Here is a 20,723-nt window from a genome sequence, read left to right as displayed (position 1 = left end):
AGACAAAATATTAGTTCTGGTGTCACTCAATAGAGTTTAAAGCACAAACCAGAAGCACATAAAGATCCTTCCTGAAGGACAGCAGAGAAGGAGAACAATCCATTTTTTTTTAACTTTACATGTTTCTGGTTTTAAAAAAAGGTCGAAGCAGTGTAGGAAAACATAATGTGGAAACTCCCTTTCCTCTAAATTTCCATTTCCATTCTTCAGAGGTAACCAGTCTTGGACCATTGCTTATGTTTTCTTCCAGGAATTATCTAGTTTGTATAAGAATTTACATGCTTATTTAAAATAATGGGGTTTTACTATATGAGCTGTTCTGTGTCTTTGTGTTTGCTTTTACTGGTACTTGCCATATTTGGGATCTCTTTACACATTAACACACAAGGTCTACCTCTTTTCCATGGCTACATTGTATTCCATTATACGTTTATTCCATATTGCAATTAATCTCCACATGATGGTCATTCCGGTTTTATTGACAGCTTGCTATTCCAAATGATTAACTTCTGGATGTATAGAACTTGTCAACTTGTATGAGTTTACCAAAACCAACATTTTGGCATACTTAAAAATTTGACAGATGTTGTCAAATACTTACATTAATGGTGGGGGTGCCTGTTTCCTTACTACTCTCACACTGCGATTAAGGTTTTGTTTTTCAACCTTTACTAATCTAATGGGTAAAAATGATACTTTGCTGTTTTAATTAGCATATTTTATTTCTCATTTATACTGAAGATCTTCTAATATATGTATTAGCTGTGAGACCTTGGCTATTTCAGGAAGTTTTTTGTTTTTTTTTTTTTGAGTACTGTCTCTTTAGCAGGTGCTTTAGGTTACCTAGGGATATCAAGATGTAAAGCCTGATTCATGCTTCTCAGGAATCATCTACCTTGGGAGATACAGCATATATACTCCAGAACAATGACATTTAAAGGTAGTTTTTTCCATAATGGGCACTTTAGGCTAAAGTAGTGGGAAGAGGAGACTGGTTTTGAGCAAGAGTGGCATCAGTTTTACACGTTAAGATTGAGTTACTGATTACATTAGCTTCCCTGGTAGCTCTGGTAAAGAACCCGCCTGCAATGCAGGAGACCTGGGTTGGGAAGATTCCCCTGGAAGAAGGCATGGCAACCCACTCCAGTATTCTTGCCTGGAGAATCCCCATGGACATGGGAGCCTAGTGGGCTATAGTCCATGGGGTCACAAAGAGTCAGACACAACTGAGCAACTAAACACAGAACTGACTGCGTTACATTAAAGATAGGTCTACTAAAAGCATCAGCATGCTGCTTATTTCTAGTATAGATTTCTGTAAGAAGTGTTATCCACAAAATTACTGGAGATATATTTATGTGTATATATATAAATACGCATGCCTGCTCAGTTGCTTCAGTCACGTCTGACTCTGCAACCCTATGGATTGTAGCCCACCAGCCTTGTCTGTCCATGGGATTGTCCAGGCAAGAATACCCAAGTGGGTTGCCATACCCTCCTCCAGGGGATATGCAGGGATCTGCATGGGATCGATGCAGGGATCGAACCTGTGTCTCCTGTATTGCCAGCGGATTCTTTATTGCTGAGCCACCGGGGAAGTCCTTATATAAATATAAATGTAAATATAAATATATGTTATATTAACCTTAAGTTTGGTGGCTTCCTTCCTTGGTGGCTCAGTGGTAAAGAATCTGCCTGCCAGTGCAGGAGATGCAGGTTCGAGCCCTGGATCTGGAAGACCCCCTGGAAAAAGAAATGACAACCCACTCTAGTATTCTTGCCTGGGCAGTCCCATGGACAGGGAAGCCTGGCAGATAACATACAGTCCACGGGATCGCAGCAGTTAGGCATGACTTAGAAACTAAATAACAACAACAACAAATGCTTAAGTTTAAAAAATAACTCAAGTGTTCTAGGCATTCCAATCAGAGGTTGGGATAGGAGAGATCTGAAAGTAGAATTGTGGACACCATTGGTAAGCCTAGGAGACAGGCTCAGTTACTGACATATTGAGGAAAAGAAGAGCTGAAACCAGAGAAGTCTTCCGATGCACAGTGAGAGTGAAGAGCAATAGGAGTTGTGGTGATTGGCTGCTGCTAAGTCGCTTCAGTCGTGTCCGACTCTGTGACCCCACAGACGGCAGCCACCAGGCTCCCCCGTCCCTGGGATTCTCCAGGCAAGAACACTGGAGTGGGCTGCCATTTCCTTCTCCAATGCATGAAAGTGAAAAGTGAAAGTGAAGTCGCTCAGTTGTGTCCGACCCTCAGTGGCCCCATGGACTGCAGCCTACCAGGCTCCTCCGTCCATGGGATTTTCCAGGCAGGAGTACTGGAGTGGGGTTCCATTGCCTTCTCCAGGTGATTGGCTAGTGGGTTTTTGAAGTTCCAATTTATTCTGGTTTTCATTAGTAAGGATCTTGGGGGTTCCACACACATTGAGTACAGGTGATTGTGTGTGTGTGTATGTTTGGAATCCTTGGCATGAATCAGATGCAGAAGAGATGCCATTGGGTCTGTTTTCCACTTTGCTTTCTGTGAGGGTGGGAAGCAGGTGGAACTTTCTGGCAAGAGTAGCTCGTGGCTGGTTGTCTGCTTGGCTGAGCTTGTTCCTTGGGGTTGCAGCTGCCTCGGGTGCTGCCTTCACTCTCTGTTCTCAGCAGATAGTACTTTGTTGTTGCCCAGGGGAGTGAGGGTAGGGGTAACTGGGCAGGATGTCCTAGGCAGGCCTGTTGCCCCTGGGCTCTGGCCCTTTTCTGGCTGTCTGCCTCTGGGCTTGGCTTGCTATTCATACTCTTGGTGCCCTTGATTGAAGGCTCTTTTGCCTTTCCTGGATGTCACTTTTCTTTTCAGTCCATCTCCAGCTGTTTTATATTTTATAAGGACTCCTCACAGCTTCTGGTTTTCTGTGTCTTTCTGAGCATGGCTGTGTAGTAATTGACAGAGTGTGTGTGTGCGTGCACGTGTGTTATTTCTAGGGTTGGGTGAAGAAAAGAGGAGGAGGAGACATTGCATTTTGTGTTCAGTTGGCCGTCCTGGTTTTCCTTGTTAACGTTCTGTTCAGTCTCCTCTTACAGCTTACAGGCTTCATTCTTGTTGTCTCAGAGAGGTTTCGTATTGGTCCTGGGTGGAGCACTTGTTTTCATACTTTGACCTGTCCTAGCAGCTTTGAAAATAAAATTTATTTCGTATAAACCAGTAGAAAATAGGCAAAGGATATGAGCAGGTAATGGCCTCATTCACAGCACGAGAAATGAAATGCAAATTAATGCCATATTGAAAACTATTTTCACTTATCAGTTCGTGAAGACTGAAAAGTGTGATTAAAGATCGGTGACTGTGGTGTGGAGAAATAGGCATTGCTGAAGAGGGTGGAGGTCGGCAACCTCCAAGGAAGGCAGCAAGGCAGTGTAGGAGAGGGGAAGATGAAGTCCCCTCTCCCCTTCTGAGTTCTTAACTGAGGCCCTGTGGTAAAAGGTCAACAGGGGAGAAAAGAGAAGTTTGTTAATATGCACACCTCATGGGAGATACCTAGGGAAAAATGAGTGGCTCCTGAGGTGGCTCAATTCAGGTTTAAATACCATCTTAAAAGGGGAAGGGAAAGGGGAACATAGGCCTCTTAAGGCAGAGTAAATGATTTTTAGGAAGGATAGATGGGCCTCAGCAGCACAGATGAGAGATGTGATAGTTTGTGACAAAGTTTATCTCCGTGTTGTGTCAGCTTCTTGGCTCCCCTGTGATAAGAATCAATCTTCCTTGGTTGATGAAACTGATCAACTTATGATAATGGAGTTCCTTTTGGAGAGTCTGGCTTCAGGCAGATAAGGAGGGTTCAGAAAAGGGCTCACCCGGCGTTTACTGTTTTCAAGTGCGTGTAGCTCAAAATAAAGTGTCACAGTGGCGTATTTTGAGGTGGCATATTCTGCTGCCCTTCAGCAGTATCTACCAAAATTAGAAATACATGGGATCTTTGACCCAGCAGTTCTGTTTCTGTGGATTTATTGTACCTATATACTGATACGTATGTGAAATATCTTCTATACCGGATGCTTACTGGTGAGTTATTTGTAGTTTACAAAAGACCATAAATTATGTAAATGTCCACCATTATGGGACTTACGGAATTAAAAACCAAAGTTGTTACAGTTGTAAAAAATAAATGAAGTGCTTTATATATAGATACGTAATGATTTCTAATATATGTTAACTGGGAAGAGCAAAGAGGCATATGTAGTGTGTTACAGTTTATGTAAATAGGAAAAAATATGTGTTTATATATACGCAGAAAATCTGTGGAATGACACCCAAGAAACTAGTAATATTTTCTCTGAGTTGAGAAACTAGGTGGTTAGAAGGGATGGGAGAAAGACTTTTTACTGTATATCGATTGAACCCTGTATATTTTATACCATGTATGTTACTATAGTATCCAAAAAATAAAATACAAATAAGAAATCAAGTCTGACTTAAATTTTCATTAATAGACTCTATGATATTCTTATTGTTGCCTTATGAGGTGGATGGATGGAGTTTTGCTCTTTTGAAAAATTTATCATTTATGTACTAATTAAACTCCCAAAGTAAATTTTTAATTGATTGTTGTTAAGGTACCAAAAGAAAAATGAAGTACTTGCCTATTTGATTGAGAGCAAAATGTTTTGATCTTCATTTTTTTCCTCAAGTAGTTTTATATGCAGCTTTTAATTTTTTGTTGTTGTTGGCTGTGCTGGGTCTTTGTCTGGGGTGCAGGCTTTCCCTGGTCGTGGCACAGGGGCTTCTCCAGTTGCAGAGCGTGAGCTCTCATCTAAAGCCTGAGGGCTCAGTAGTTGTGGTGCACAAGCTTAGTTGCTCCCTGGCTTGTGGGATCTCTTAGTTCCCCAACCAGGGATGGAACCCATGTCCTCTGCATTGGAAGGCAGATTCTTTATGTGTCTTGTCTTTCCATCCCCTTAATAGGGTTTTCATAGACCAAAAGTTTTTAATTTTGATGGAGCTCAATTTATTGATGTTTTCTTTTATGGGTTGTGCTTTTGTGTAATGTCTAAGTATTTCCTGACCCCAAGTCACGGTTTTCTCCTGTGTTCTTATCTAAAAGTTTTATACTTTTTAAGTTTACATTTAGATCTGTAATTCACTTTGAATTAACTTTGGTATAACGTGAAAGGTTTAGGTCAGAGTGTGACCTGTTGATACCCAGTTGTTCTAGCATTATTATTTGAAAAAATTGTCCTTTTATTGAATTGATTTTGCATTGTTGAAAAACTCCAAGTGGCTGCAGTTTGGTGGGTCCATTTCTAAGTTTTTTGTTTTGATTTATGTGTTTGTCACTGTCTTTGGATTTAATTCTCTTTTTTGACCAAACGTGTGACCTGTCAGTAAACATACATAGTGATAGAAATTTTAAATTTAGATTTTAGGAGCTGTCAGCTTTAATAATTTGTTAATAGTTAATATAACATTAAACTATATCCTACAAGTAGATTTCCTTAAGGCTGTTAGTTGTAGGCATCATAAAAGAATACTTCACATTTTTATCACTATTAATTAAGTTATGATGTTTCTTGTGTTTTCTGTATATGTTAAAAATTTAAATTTGAGTCAGAAATGGAATAGTCAAGGAGGTGAAAAAATATTTAATTAAAAAATATCAAAGTAATATATAGACATAGGTTAAAAATCAAATAATATGATGGACTTATGATGAAAAAACTGTACTACCACCCTACCCACTTGAGTCCTTTTCCCCAAAGGTGGCTACTCTCAAATCTCTGAGCTGTTGCTTCTTGTTACTTACCTCCTTATTTATAACTAATATGCTTTTACTATTATTTTCTGATTTAGTAATTTAAAATATTTTCTAAGATTGACCTCCTACCTACTTAATGGAAGTCAGAGATTTCACATTCTTAAAATAATTTTTTTAATGTTTATTTTTATTTCTTTGGCTGTGCCGGGTCTCAGTTGTGGCATGTGGGAGTAGTTCCCTGACCAGGGATGGAACCCATACTTCTTGAATTGAAAGTTCAGAGTCTTAACCACTGGACCACCAGGAAAGTCTCGACTTCACATTCTTAAGGCACCACTCTCATTTCTTTCTCTGGCATTTCCCTAGTATAGTTATTACCTCACAATTTTTGATTTAGTCTTTATATTATAGTGATTATATAAATATTCATAACCTGAAATGAGTTATACCCTGTGACTACACAAACTTTTCTTGAACAATGTTTTTTTCCCCCAGAATACATAATTAAATCATTTACTTTGTGTTCTGAGTAACAGTCATTCCTTCCCCACTTCCTTCCATATTCTCTGGTATTTTACAAATCTACTGAATAAGGTTGGACACATCAGGTGACCTATAGCAGTTCTGTGTTTTCTTCCCCAGGAGGTCAGTGGGCCATGCTGACCCTTGTTCCAGCTGTTGCACAGCTCTTGACCTGTAATTTCTTTTCACCTATCTTGTGTTGAATCCTGTTTCCTCAATTCCGTGTCTTCATTTTTCTTGGTTTATGCCCTCATACTGAAATTTTCCAGTAGCTTCAAATGGGTGCATGGGAGGTTTTTGAGTGTTGGCAAATCTAAAAATGCTCTTCTACCTTCATACTATCTGGGAGCTTTTGGCTAGGTATAGAATTCCAGTTAAAAATTTTTTTCTTAATTTAAAGGCATTGCTTCCTTATCATCTATCTATCTTCCAGTATTGCTACTGTAAGATTAAGAAACCAGTTTTTTTCTTTTTAAGAATTAATGTATAAGACAGACAGTAATAGAGGGTAATGAAACAAAACCTTTATATCTCTTCTCCATTTTCAGCAAATCTAAACAAGAATCTATTTCTTTTCTTTTCCCTTTTCTTTTCTAGAAAGTGTTTATGCGACTGAAGCCTCCCCTTTCCTCACACAATAACATTATATGAAAGCATTCTTCCGATTTTGCTTTGTATTTTTCCCATATATGTTTTAATATTTGTAGTAGCTATGAATATATCCATAATATTGTTTGTACATTTTACAGTCATATAAATGAAATTACGTCATGTCATTATCTCATAGCTTTCTTTAAATATTTTTGAGATGTGTGCATGTTGGTAATTGTAGATCTGGTTAATTTATTTTCACTAGTGTATTGTATCCCATTGTTGAGATTAAAAAAATAGAGGGAGGTATGATTTTTTTAAAAGTAGGTTTATAGTTTCTTATATTTAGGTCATGGGTAGAAAAAGTATGACAATTATTTTGAGCACATTTGAAATTTTTCTTCTTATTCTTTGTAGGTTGTTTTGTGGAAATGAAGGTTTGAGGACAAGTTATCTGCCAGATTAAAAGATGGGATCAAACAGTAGCAGAATTGGTGATCTTCCTAAAAATGAGTACTTGAAAAAGTTATCAGGCACCGAATCTGTCTCTGAGAATGATCCGTTCTGGAATCAGCTTCTATCATTTTCTTTCCCTGCACCAACAAGCAGGTAAGAGGTAACTTGGAAATTGAAAATTTGTATTCAGGGCCACATAAACTTGTATACTGATTTTTGAAAAAATTTTTATTTTAATGTTCTCTCTCTCCATTTGTTGTACATGTACTGGTAGAAAACCCAAAAGTTATGAAAAGGAAGAAATAAGTTTTTCTCTCTCCTTTTCCCCCACTCAGCCACCTCCTTTCTCCAGAGATGATTCCTGGTAGCAGTTTCTTTTGAATCCTTCCAGAAATAGTAAAACCATATATTTCATGTAGTTTTACAAGACTGTTTAAAGACAAATACTAGCATACCACACATACCTTGCTTTTTTCTTCTTGCTTGCTGTCCTTGCTTTTTCCCCCACAGTTAATATGTACCTGTCTTATTCTTTTAAGTGACTGCAGAGTATCAATGTGTGCTCAGTAGCTCAGTTGTGTCTGACTCTTTGTGACCTCATGGGGTGTAGCCTGCCAGGCTCCTCTGTCCATGGGATTCTCCAGGCAAGAATACTGGAATGGGTTGCCAGTCCCTTCTCCAAGGGATCTTCCCGAACCAGGGATCAAACCAGTGTCTCCTTCATTGTAGGCAGATTCTTTACCACTGAGTCCCTGGGGAAACACCAAGAGTATCTGCAGATTATATGAAATCAGTTTTTTATTGGTAAACATTTAGATTGTTTCTAATATTTTATTATAACAGATAATGCTGCATATATAATTTCTCATGCATACAAGTAAATTTCTAGTATAAATTCCTCAAAGTAGAATTGCTGTATCAGAGTGTATGTGCATTTGTAATTTTGGTAGATATTACCAAACTGCTTCATGGAAGTTGTACTAATGTATACTTCTACCATCAATATATGAGGAGGTCTGCTTTCCCACCCCTTTATCAGTTTAATGCATTTTTAGACTCTTTGGCCTTTGCCATTTTGGCAGGTGAAAACCAGTATTTCCTTTTTAACTATTATAAAAACTGACCAACATTTAACTATGTAGAGTGACTAGAATGTTGAATTCCCATTATTCAGTATGTAGATTTTAAGGATTTTTATTTATTTTTAATAGTTTTATTATGAAAGACTGAATGATGGCCCCCTAAAGATGTCTGTGGCATAGTCCCTGAACTCTTTGACTATGATGATATGTTGTAGCATGTATCAATATTTCATTCATTTTTATTCCTGAGTAAGATTCATGTATATGAATATACAATCATTTGTTTATCTATTCATCAGTTAACAGCCATTTGGATTATTTCCGTATTTACTTCATCTATATTTTAAAGTACTCTAAAGTAAAGTAAAATACAGACGTTTTCTTTATAATCATAATACCATTCTCACATCTTAACAATCACAAAATTAACAGTAATATCACACAAAATAACAATAGTTTCACTTACCCAGTCCTTCTTAAAATTTCCCTAGTTGTTTTGTAGTTTGTTTTTTACAATTAGGAAATAAAGAAGGTGTATACCTTGCATTTGGTAGTTATATTTCTTGAATGTCTTTAATCTCGAACAGAGCTATATATTTCCCAACTCCAGCCACTATTTTCTTTTCCCATATGCCTATGCCATTCATTTTTTTTTTCTTTTAAGAAACTGGATCAGTTTTTCTGTAGACTGTTCCGCCTTCTAGATCTACCTGACTACTTCTTATATTTTGTTTTTTTATTTGACTTTTCTATAAATTGAACATCAGATTTAAAGATGATAAAATTTGGGTTAAACATTTTTGGTAAAAGTAATTCATAAGTGATGCTAGGTGCCTTATATTGTATTCAGTTAGGATACAGAAAATGCGAAGTCTTAATCAGTTATCATGTTAAGACTGAGAGGTTTGGTTGTGGTTTAGAATCCACTGATGATTTTGGTTCCAATCACCTATCTTATAAGAGATTACAAAATGGTATTATTTTTAATTTGGTCATTTCTTAACTGGAATTCTCCTGTAAAGGATTGCTTTCATGAATTAAGTTATAGTAAAATATAGTTTTTATTATATTATTAATAAGGGGAAACAATTCTTTTCTTCTACTGATTTTCAGTAATGAAAATGGTACCATCATGACAACTAAGTCTGTATTTCTTCTCTCCCTGACCCTAGAGTTGGAAGGGCTATCTCTCAGTCTTTTGACTATGAATTAAATATATATATATGTAAAATGTATGTATATGTATTATCCTTTAACAATCAAGGTTATGTTTATTTTCATATGTTTGAGGGTTAAGGATTATTGGTATTTGCTTTTTGTAAATTGTTTATATATTTTGGCAATACATTTTGATTTCTGAGTTTTAGATATAGTTGGATTGGACTCTACAAGGTTGACTTAGTTTACGTTTTGTGATAATGTGAGTTAGTTGTATATTATGGGAAGTAGCTACATATTAGTGCTTTTGAGATCCTTGGAAAATTAAAGGTGGTTGTGGATTGATGAGAGAGGTCAAACTGAAGATGAACTATAGTATCAGTACATTTTGAAATCATTTCCTTAATCATGAAGAAATTATCATTGAGTATCTCTGCTCATGTTGTAATAAGACTTAGAGGAAAAAAGAGCATATAAAGAGAATATTATTTATTATTCAAAATAAATTTTCTTTTCACTTATGTAAACTGTACTACAATCCATTTGTGCTCTGCCAAAAGACATTAAAGAAGACTTAGCTGAGTTTACATGTCCAGAGTGTCCGACAAGGTCTTTCCTTGTGGTGGTAGTGTGAGAGCAGAGTACGAACTGCAACAACTGGAGTCATGGTAGGACAGGCATTTAGGAAGTTTTGTCCCTAGCTGAAAGAAGTGCAGCTGAAACTGTAACCATAGGAGACATTATGCTTCCAGAAAAAACCACAAGGAAAAGTATTGTAGGCAATGATAGTAGCTGTTGGATTGGGCTCTAAAGGAAAAGGTAGAGAGATTCAGCCAGTCAGCATGGAAGTTGGAGATAAAGTTCTTCTCCCAGAATATGGAGGCACCAAAGTAGTTCTAGATGATAAGGATTATTTCTTATTTAAAGATAGACAAAATTTGAATGGGAAAGAAAAAAATTAATAATAGCTAAAGTGCTCTTTAGAAGGAAAGGAGGAAGAAGATGGTGTGTGTGTGTGTGTACTTGATTTATGCAAAGCTGGCACTTCAGAGCTTTGGGAAAAGGATGAACTTCTAAGCAATAGTGGTGGGAATAAATTGTTAGCCATTATTGTCTATTTCTTGACTCTTGCTGGTGCCTTGCAGTTTGAATTATTATGGCTTTATAGTTTGTTTTGCTAATTATTGCTTTTTCTCAAAGATCCTTTGCTGTTCTCGTTTATTCTTCATGTCATTTTTTTCTTAATTCATCCTTGTTTATAAAGGAATCTTAGAGTAAAAAGCTGTAAAGTGAGTAAACTGTACATTACGGTGGAGGAGGGATAGCTAGTTGAAATATCCAGAAAAGCTTTGTTCGTGATGGTTTGTATACTTTTGTCACTTTGTTTGAAGTTCCTCTTTCCTCTCCCCTGCCCTCAGCTCCTCTGCTAGTATTTGGTATGTGACCTGTAGAATGTTAACATTGAGCAGGCCTTGAGGTGGAAGGTGCTACCTCATTGATAGTCAGGGATGGTATTACTTACTTTATGAATTTTTCAACTCTAAGATGAATAACTGTAGGGAAGACTCTGAATCCAAACATTTCTGAGATTGCTCACTCCTGGAATTCCTTGGATCCCATATGTGCTTTCCTCAAGTCAGCCAAAAATTGATGTCTGCCAGTTTTTTTTAGAAGCAGTAAGTCCTTTAGGACTAATCTAATCTTTCCTTACTGTAAACTGTTTTTGGCACCAGGGTAGCAAGATTTTGTTACAGTTTCCAGGCATGGTTGAAAAATGTTCAGATTCTTCAATAGTTTTCAACTTTTCACCTTATTAAAATTCCTTGTGAAGCAAAGGTGTGAAATAAAATCAAGATTAAATCTAGAGTAAATTTTAAGTAATATACTGCTTATTTTTCTTAATAAAGTGTTTTAAAATTATTTATATGACTGATTTCATACTAAAGTTGAAAAGGGAAAGTGTACATTGCTTAATCATGTCTGTTTGTGACCCCATTAACTGTAGTCTGCCAGACTCCTTAGTTCGTGGAATTCTCCAAGCAAGAATACTGGAGTGGGGAGCCATTCCCTTCTCCAGGGAATCTTCCTGACCCAGTAATTGAACCCAGGTCTCCTACAATGCAGGCAGCTCCTTTACCATCTGAACCACTAGGGAAAATATAGCAATGAAATAAAAAACAATGCAGAGCTAAAGACAGAGGTAGTAAAATCATCTTTGTCTGCAGTAAATAGTTGAGATACATGAAACAGAGTTGTAAAATATGATGTCCAAACACTAAGCTATATATGTGTATATAGTTACATATAAACGTCATGGTAGCCACAGACCAAAAATCTATAATAGATACATACGCACAAAGAGAAAGGAATCCAAACATAACACCACAGTTAGAAGAGAGGACAAAAACTACAAAAACTACCAGAAAATGATGAACAAAATGTCAATAAGTACATAGCTATCAACAGTTACTTTATAAATAGACCGCATGCTCCAATCAAAAGACATAAAGTGGAGGAGGAATGGATACAAAAGCGAGACCCGTCTATGTGCTGCCTGCAAGAGACTCATTTCAGATCTAAAGACACAGACTGAAAGTGAGAGGATGGAAAAGTTTTCCCATTCAAACGCAGACAGAAAGCAGGGATAACAATACTTATATCAGACAAAATAGACTGTAAGACAAAGACTGTAATGAGAGACATTACATAATGATCAAAGGATCAATACAACAAGAAGATACAACAGTTGTAAGTGTATGTGTGTATATATATATATGTACCCAATATAAGAACACCTAAATAAATAAAGCAGTTAACAAACATAAAAGGAAAAATTAACAGTAACACAGTAATAGTGGGAGACTTTTAACACCCCACTTACATCAGTGGACAGATCATCCAGACAGAAAATTTGTAAGGAAACCCTGGTCCAGAAGACAAATTAGACCAGATGATTGATGCATATATATACATAAACACATACATCCATACATATAAACATTCTATCTAAAAGCATGAGAATACACACTCAAGTGCACATGGAACGTTCTCCAGGATAGATCACATGCTAGGCCACAGAATAAGTCTTAGTAAATTTAAGAAGATTGAAATCGTGTCAAGCAATATGAGACTACAGATCAGTTATAAGAAGAAAGAAAACTACAGAAGACTCCAAATGTATGGAGGATAAACAATATTCACTAAACTCTCCAGCCCATTATATGTCCATTTTATTGGTATATAATTGTTCATAGTAATCTCTTAATAATCCTTTGTATTTCTGTACTATCAGTTGTAATTACCTTTTCATTTCTGGTTTATATGAGTCCTCTTTTTCTTGGTGAGTCTGGCTAAAAGTTTATCAGTTTTGTTTATTTTTTCAAAGAATCAGCTCTTAGTTTCATTGATCTTTTCTGCTGTTTTAGTCTCTGTTTCATTTATTTCTGCTCTGATCTTTATTACTTCTTTTCTTTTTACTAACTTTGGGTTTTGCTTCTTTTTATAATTATTTAGGCATAAGGTTTGATTGTTTGAGATTTTTGTTGTTTTTTGGGATAGGCTTTTATCTCTATAAACTTCTCTCTTAGAACTGCTTTTGTTGCATCCCATAGATTTTGGATCATTGTGTTTCTTTTTTCATTTATCTCCAGGTTTTTTTTTTTTTCTCTTTGATTTCTTCAGTTACCTAGTAGTTACTTAGTAGCATATTGTTTACTGTCTACACCTTTGAGGTTTTCTGTTGGTTTTTTTTCTTACAACTGATCTCTAGTCTCATATTGCTTGATAGGATTTCAAGAAAAAATGGATTAATTCCTAGGATATACAATCTTCCAAGACCAAATTAGCAATAAATAAAGCATATGAGCAGACTGGTTACCAGTAATGAAATTGAATCAGTAATCAAAAAGCTCCCAAAAAACAAAAGTCCAGGATGAGATGGCTTTACAGGTGAATTCTCCCAAACATTTAAGGAAGAAATAACACCTACTCTTCTCAAGCTATTCCAAAAAACTGCAGAGGAAGGAATACTTTTGAACTCATTCTGTGAGACCAGTGTCACCCAGATACCAAAAGCAGATAAAGACCACACACAAAAAAAGAAAATTACAGGCTAATACCACTGATGCAGAAATTATCAACAAAATATTAGCAAACTAAATTCAGTAATACATTAAAAGGATCATACACCATGATCCTTGATGAAAGTGAAAGAGGAGAGTGAAAAAGTTGGCTTAAAGCTCAACATTCAGAAAACTAAGATCATGGCATCTGGTTCCATCACTTCATGGCAAATAGATGGGGAAACAGTGGAAACAGTGTCAGACTTTATTTTTGGGGGCTCCAGAATCACTGCAGATGGTGATTGCAGCCATGAAATTAAAAGACTCTTGCTCCTTGGAAGGAAAGTTATGACCAACCTAGATAGCATATTGAAAAGCAGAGATATTACTTTGCCAACAAAGGTCTGTCTAGTCAAGGCTATGGTTTTTCCTGTGGTCATGTATGGATGTGAGAGTTGGACTGTGAAGAAGGCTGAGTGCCGAAGAATTGATGCTTTTGAACTGTGGTGTTGGGGAAGACTCTTGAGAGTCCCTTGGACTGCAAGGAGATCCAACCAGTCCATCCTAAAGGAGATCAGTCCTGGGTGTTCATTGGAAGGACTGATGCTAAAGCTGAAACTCCAGTACTTTGGTCACTTCATGCAAAGAGTTGACTCATTGGAAAAGACTCTGATCCTGGGAGGGATTGGGGGCAGGAGGAGAAGGGGACCACAGAGGTTGAGATGGCTGGATGCCATCACCGACTTGATGGACGTGAGTCTGAGTGAACTCCGGGAGTTGGTGATGAACAGGGAGGCCAGGCGTGCTGCAATTCATGGGGTCGCAAAGAGTTGGACACTACTGAGCGACTGAACTGACTGACTGACACCATGATCAGTTGGGATTCATCCCAGGGAAGCAAGGATGATTCAGTATCCACAAATCAATATAATATACCATATTAACATATTGAAGACCAAAGCATATGATCATTTCGGTAGATGCAGAAAAACTGGCAAAAATTCAACATCCATTTATGATTAAAAAAAAAAAGAAACCCTCAACAAAGTGTAGATATAAAGGGAACATACCTCAATATATGACAGGCCCACATCTAATATCATGCTCTGTGGTGAAAAATTCAAAGCATGTTCTAAGATCAGGAACAAGACAGAGCTGTCCACTATTGTCCACTATTTTGTTCAACAGAGTATTGGAGGTTCTAGCCAGAGCAGTCATAACAAGAAAAAGAAATTAAAGGAGTCCAATTTGGAAAGGAAGAAGTAAAACTGTCATTCTTTGCAGATGACATGATACTATGTATAGAAGATTCTAAAGATACCACCAAAAAACTATTAGAACTAATAAATGAGTTCAGTAAAGTTGCAGGTTACAAACTTAGTATACAGCAATCTGTTGTGTTTCTGTACACTAACAATGAACTATCAAATAGGAATTAAGAGAATAATCCTATTTAAAATTGCATCAAAAATATTTGGGAATGAGTCTAAACAAGGAGGTAAAAGATGTATAGTCAGAAAACTATAAGACATTGACGGAAGAAATTGAAGACAACACAAACAAATGGAAAGGTATACCCGGCTCATAGATTGGAGGAATTAATATTGTTAAAAAGACCACACTCCGAAATGCATTCTATAGATGTAGTGCAATCCTTATCAAAATACCAATGGCATTTTCTATGGAAATGCACGAGACACTAAAGAGCCAAAAATATCTTGAGAAAGAACAACAAAACTGGAGATATCACATGCTCTAATTTCAAACTATATTACAAAACTACACTGATCAAAATAGCATGTTACTGGAACAAAAACAGACACAGATCAGTGGAACAGAATTGAGAACCTAGAAATAAACCCATGCACTTATGTTCAGTTAGTCTATAACAGAGGAGGCAAGAATATACAGTAGGGAAAAGAAAGTCTCTTCAGGAAGTGGTGCTGGTAAGATTGGACAGCTACATGTAAAGGAATAAAATTAGACCATTCTTTAACACAGTATACAAAAATAAAATGGATTGATTACTTGACATAAGACCTGAAACCATAAAACTCCTAGAAGAAAACATGGGTAGCATATGCTCTTTGACACTGCTGTTAGCAGTATTTTTTGTGTATGTCTCCTCAGGCAGGGGAAACAAAAACACAAATAGACTAGTGGGACTCAATCAAACCAAAAAGCTTTTGTAGAGCAATGGAAACAACTGAGAAAATGAAAAGGCAGTCTACTGAATGGGTGAAGATGTTTGCAAATGATCTATCAGATGAGGGATTAATATCCAAAATGAATAATACGATGAGGGATTAATATCCAAAAAGAACTCATACATCTTAACATTAAAAAAAAAAAGAACAAGCAACCAGATTAAAAAAAAATGAGTAGATAATGCGGATACACCTTTTTCCGCTGAAGGCATACAAATAGCCATTGGACACATGAAAAGATACTCAGTACCACTGATCATCAGGGAAATGCAAATGAAAACCAGAGTGAGATACTATCTCACATCTGTCAGAATGGCAATCATCAGTTCAATTCAGTTGCTAAGTCGTGTCCGACTCTTTGCAACTCCATGGACCACAGCATGCCAGGCCTCCCTGTCCATCACCAACTCCCGGAGTTTACTCAAACTCATGTCCATTGAGTCAATCAAAAAGACAACAAATATGTGTTGGTAAAGACCTGGAGAAAAGGAAAGCCTTGTGCACTGTGGGCAGGAATGTAAATTGGTAAAGTCGAACTGTGGTGCTGGAGAAGACTGTTGAAAGTTCCTTGCACTGCAAGATCAAACTTGTCAGTCCTAAAGGAAATCACCCCTGAATATTCATTGGAAGGACTGATGCTGAAGCTGAAACTCCAATACTTTGGCCACCTGAGACAAAGAGTTGACTCATTGGAAAAGACCCTGATGCTGGGAAAGATTGAAGGCAGGAAGAGAAGGGGACCACAGAGGATGAGATGGTAGGATAGCATCACTGACTCAATGGACATGGGTTTGAGCAAACTCTGGGAGATGGTGAAGGACAGGGAGGCCTGGCGTGCTGCAGTTCGTCGGGTTGCAAGAGTCGGACATGACTTAGCAACTGAACAACAACAACAAAGTCACTATGGAAAAAAGTATGGAGTTTCCTCAAAACATTAAAAATAGAACTACCATACAGTCCAGCTATTGCCCTTCTGGGTATTTTTTGAAAGAAAAAGAAAATGAGATACATGAATCCCTATGTCCATTGCAGCATATTTACAATAGCCAAGAAATGGAAGAAACTAAAGTGTCTGTTGATTGCTGAACGTATCAGAATTCATATAGTCATTTACTTTTACCAGTTGGATTGCTTCCAGTGTTATCCTATTACATATAATACAACAATAGCCTTATATGTATGGTAGAAGTGATTTCTATCCTGTGAGTAAAGGATGGTAAAATTACTTCCATTAATTCAATTCCTGTTGGCAGGGCATGAGAAACAAGTGTTAACAGGTCAGGAAGAGACTTTATGGGGCACTGATAGTGCTTCCACACGTATTTCTTGTTTATTTGAAAACTGGTAAGGCTGGTCACATGTGGTGGCCTGGCAGCTCGGAGGGTCCTTTGACCGCAGAGGACTGACTGGAAAGATCAAAATCTGTCCACGTGTCACCCATTTTTGGTACACTTGTTGGAAAGCTGAGGATTAGAATTGTGATTCCTTGTGGGTTCTTGTTAAGTGGATTTGGTGAAGGCATTATTTTAAGGAGTTTTCTTTGGGGTAAGTGAGTGGTAGATTGAAAAGTCAACAAACTTTTACTAACACACAAGGCATCATTTTCTGGTTTATGCACTCTAGTGATAGAGACAAACAAGTTAACTAAGTAAAACGCAGTATTTAGAATATTAGAACATGAAAATGAAGAAAAGTTGAAAGATGGGAAAGGGAGACTAAAATATGAATACTTTGATACTCATATTTGATGCTTCACAGTTTGAACTTCACACATTGTAATAAAGAAAAAAAATTGATGTTGATTAAAAATAGACATGCACAATTGGACTATGTCTAAAGGCTGTTTCTTGACTTTGTAATCCACAGATTTGCAGTAGATCCCTAAATGTATTTCATGTAATGTATAAATAACAAAGATATGAAACAGATATTAAAAACCAATATCTACGTCTCAGCTAAAAAAATGATGCTTTCTAAAACTGTTTTTGTTTACTTGCTAAGTCGTGTCCGACTCTTTCATGACCTCATGGACTGTATAGCTTTCTAGGCTTCTCTTTCCATGGGATTTCCCAGGCAAGAATACTGGAGTGGATTGCCAAAAGCTTTTATTTTAAATTGATATTTGATTAGGGCATTAACACTGAATGAACTTAGCTTTCTAGATTTGAGAGCAGTGCTGAGCAGTGTAGTGACCCTTGTATGCTTACCAAGAATGAGAATCATTTTGCCAAAAAGTGGGCAAAGCATAGAGAATAGAAACAGCAGAACACGATCGGGGGAGCATAGATTTTGGAGTCAGAGTGACTTTGTCTTGCACCTCAGCTCTGCTGCTTATTAGCTTTGTGAATTTAGAGTGTGTGCATGTGTGTTCAGTCCTGTCCGACTCTTTGTGATCCCATGGACTGTAGTCCATCAGACTCCTCTGTCCATTGGATTCTCCAGGCAAGAATACTAGAGCAGGTTGCTGTTTTCTCCTCCAAGGTATTTTCCCAACTGAGGGATCAAACCCAAATCCCTTGTGCCTCCTGTTGTTGGCAGGCGATTCTTTACCGTTGAGCCACCTGGGGAGCATAGGGAAGCTCCTTAATCTCACCGAACTTGTTGACGGCTCTGTGAAATGGCAATGATATTACCTACCATGTAGATTTGTAGGAAGGAGAAAAACCATAATGCACATAAAGTGTCTGACTTTCCTCTTCTCTCCCATTAATTTAAAAGATCAAGGTCTCTGTCTTGAGAGTTACTCTAAAATACTTGAGGGGGTGAAAATAAGCAACACAGATTTAATCAATTTTCTTATGACTGTTTTATTTTCTTATTGAAAATCGTATGACTCTTTTGAATTAATCATTCAACTATTTTAAAAATTAGGCCAAACACAGAGTATGGTAATATTTGTCAGTGTCCTTTTTATAAAGGCTACTTTTTAGAAACCTTTATTGCATAATGAAAATTGTATTATGTATATTGAGCACTAGATGGTGCTCAAATAAGGAAGAAGGCAGCTTTTGGCACAGTCACACAATCACTAAGCTTATTTTTTCTCAGTACCAAAGTAATGCATGTTTAGTACCTTTATATACAGGAAAGCTCAAGGAAGGCAAAAAAAAGATTAAAATAATACGAATCCGAAATAACCGTTCTTGACTTTGGTGAATATCTTGTCAGTTCTCTCATTTAAAAATGCTTGTACCATATTCCACACATTGTTTCTTTAACTCACATGTTCTCATGTCATTGTTTTCACATCACATAATTTTAAGTGATTATAGAATGTTTTGTCTTAAAGATTTCCGTAATTTATATAATTGAATGTTTTGGTTGTTTCATATTTTTTTTTTATTAAATGTAAAACTATGATGAACTTCATTGAAATCAAATCTTTGTGCTATCCCTAACTGTATATCAAGGCTTCCCTGATAGCTCAGATGGTAGAGAATCAGTCTGCAGTGCAGGAGACCCCGGTTCGATTCCTGGGTCGGGATGAACCCCTGGAGAAGGGATAGGCTACCCATTCTGGTATTCTTGGGCTTCCCTTGTGGCTCAGCTGGTAAAGAATCTGCCTGCAATGCGGGAGACCTGGGTTTGATCCCTGGGCTGGGAATATCTCCTGGAGAAGGGAAAGGCTACCCACTCCAGTATTCCGGCCTGGAGAATTCCATGGACTGTATAGTCCATGGGGTTGCAAAGAGTCGGACATGACTGAGTGACTTTCACTTTCACTAACTGTAACTAGAGTGAGTTCTTGGTAGTTGATTTGCTGGTAAAGCAGTCTTTTTTTTTTTTTTTTAAATCACATAAATCTTTCATTGTATAAAAGTTAGAAAATACAGAAACAAAAGGGAAAATAATAGTGTATCCTCATCCCATAGAGATTACCACTTGTGATATTTTGGTATGTTTTTCCATACTTAAAAAAAATGTTGATTTGGTGCATTGGGTCTCATTGCATCGTGCGGATCTTTTGTGTGGTGCACCGACTCTCTAGTTGTGGTGTGTCGGCTCAGTAGTTGCGGCATGTGGGCTCTCTTATTGTGTGCCTCCCATTTGTTAGGCAGTGTTTTTAAGGGCTGGAAACTTTGTAGTGAACGTGAGGGACAAGGTTCCTGTCCTTATGCAGCTTATAGTTTAGTGGAAGAGATGGGCACTAAACAAGTGAAGAAATGAATGAATGAGTCATTTCTGAAAAATGAAGCAGAGCAAGCTCATGGAGAGTGGTCGAATGGGAGCAAATGCCAGTGGGAGATTTCTTTAGCCAGATGGTCTTGGGGAAGCAGCATTTAAGCAGATGTGAGTGAAATCAGGGAGCTCTGCATTTTCTGGGGAAAGAGTATTCCACCAGATAGAAGGAACAGCAAGTGTAACAGACTTGAGGCAGGACTGCGTTCTGCATGTTAGAGGAATAGCAAAAAGGCCAGTGTGGCAGAGCAGTGAGCAAGGAAACAAATTACATAAGGACTCTTGGCCATGGTGAAGATTTTTTGTGCTGTGTGGTGTTCCAGAGTCGAGCATGCTTTCATGTTGGTATTTGGGAATTTAGTCTAGTCTGCTGTAATTTATTTTCTTGCCTGGAGAATCCCAGGAACGGAGGAGCCTGGTGGGCTTCCGTCTATGGGGTCACACAGAGTCGGACACGACTGAGGTGACTTAGCAGCAGCAGCAGCTGTAATTTATTAACTCTCCTATAATGTAGAAAGGTTTTACTCACATAGTTTGTTTATTGTGGTATCATTTACATAATATAAAACTTACTAATTTAGCCATTTTTCTTTTCAGTTTAGCCATTTTTAAGTGTATGATACGGTGGCATTAAGTACATTCCCAGTGTTTTACAGTGATCACTGCTCTCCATTTCCAGAACTTTCCATCATCTCAAACAGAAACTGCACATTAAACTCCCTATT

The 20,723-nt window shown here is 37.3% G+C and overlaps 1 protein-coding gene across 9 annotated transcripts in view; it reads left to right on the top strand.

Moving 5' to 3' along the window:
* Positions 1-20,723, top strand: part of DYM (dymeclin) — a 400,415-nt gene that overhangs the window by 16,029 nt on the left and 363,663 nt on the right. For all 9 annotated transcript variants that reach the window (XM_061400135.1, XM_061400133.1, XM_061400128.1 and 6 more), the window contains one exon: positions 7,273-7,464. In XM_061400135.1, coding sequence (XP_061256119.1) covers positions 7,325-7,464 — 140 coding nt within the window. In that variant the 5' untranslated portion in view covers positions 7,273-7,324. The remainder of the gene's footprint in view (positions 1-7,272; positions 7,465-20,723) is intronic.

The sequence above is a fragment of the Bos javanicus genome, chromosome 24, assembly GCF_032452875.1.
Source record: "Bos javanicus breed banteng chromosome 24, ARS-OSU_banteng_1.0, whole genome shotgun sequence".
Lineage (NCBI taxonomy): Eukaryota > Metazoa > Chordata > Mammalia > Artiodactyla > Bovidae > Bos > Bos javanicus.
This window is presented reverse-complemented; position numbering and strand designations above follow the sequence as displayed.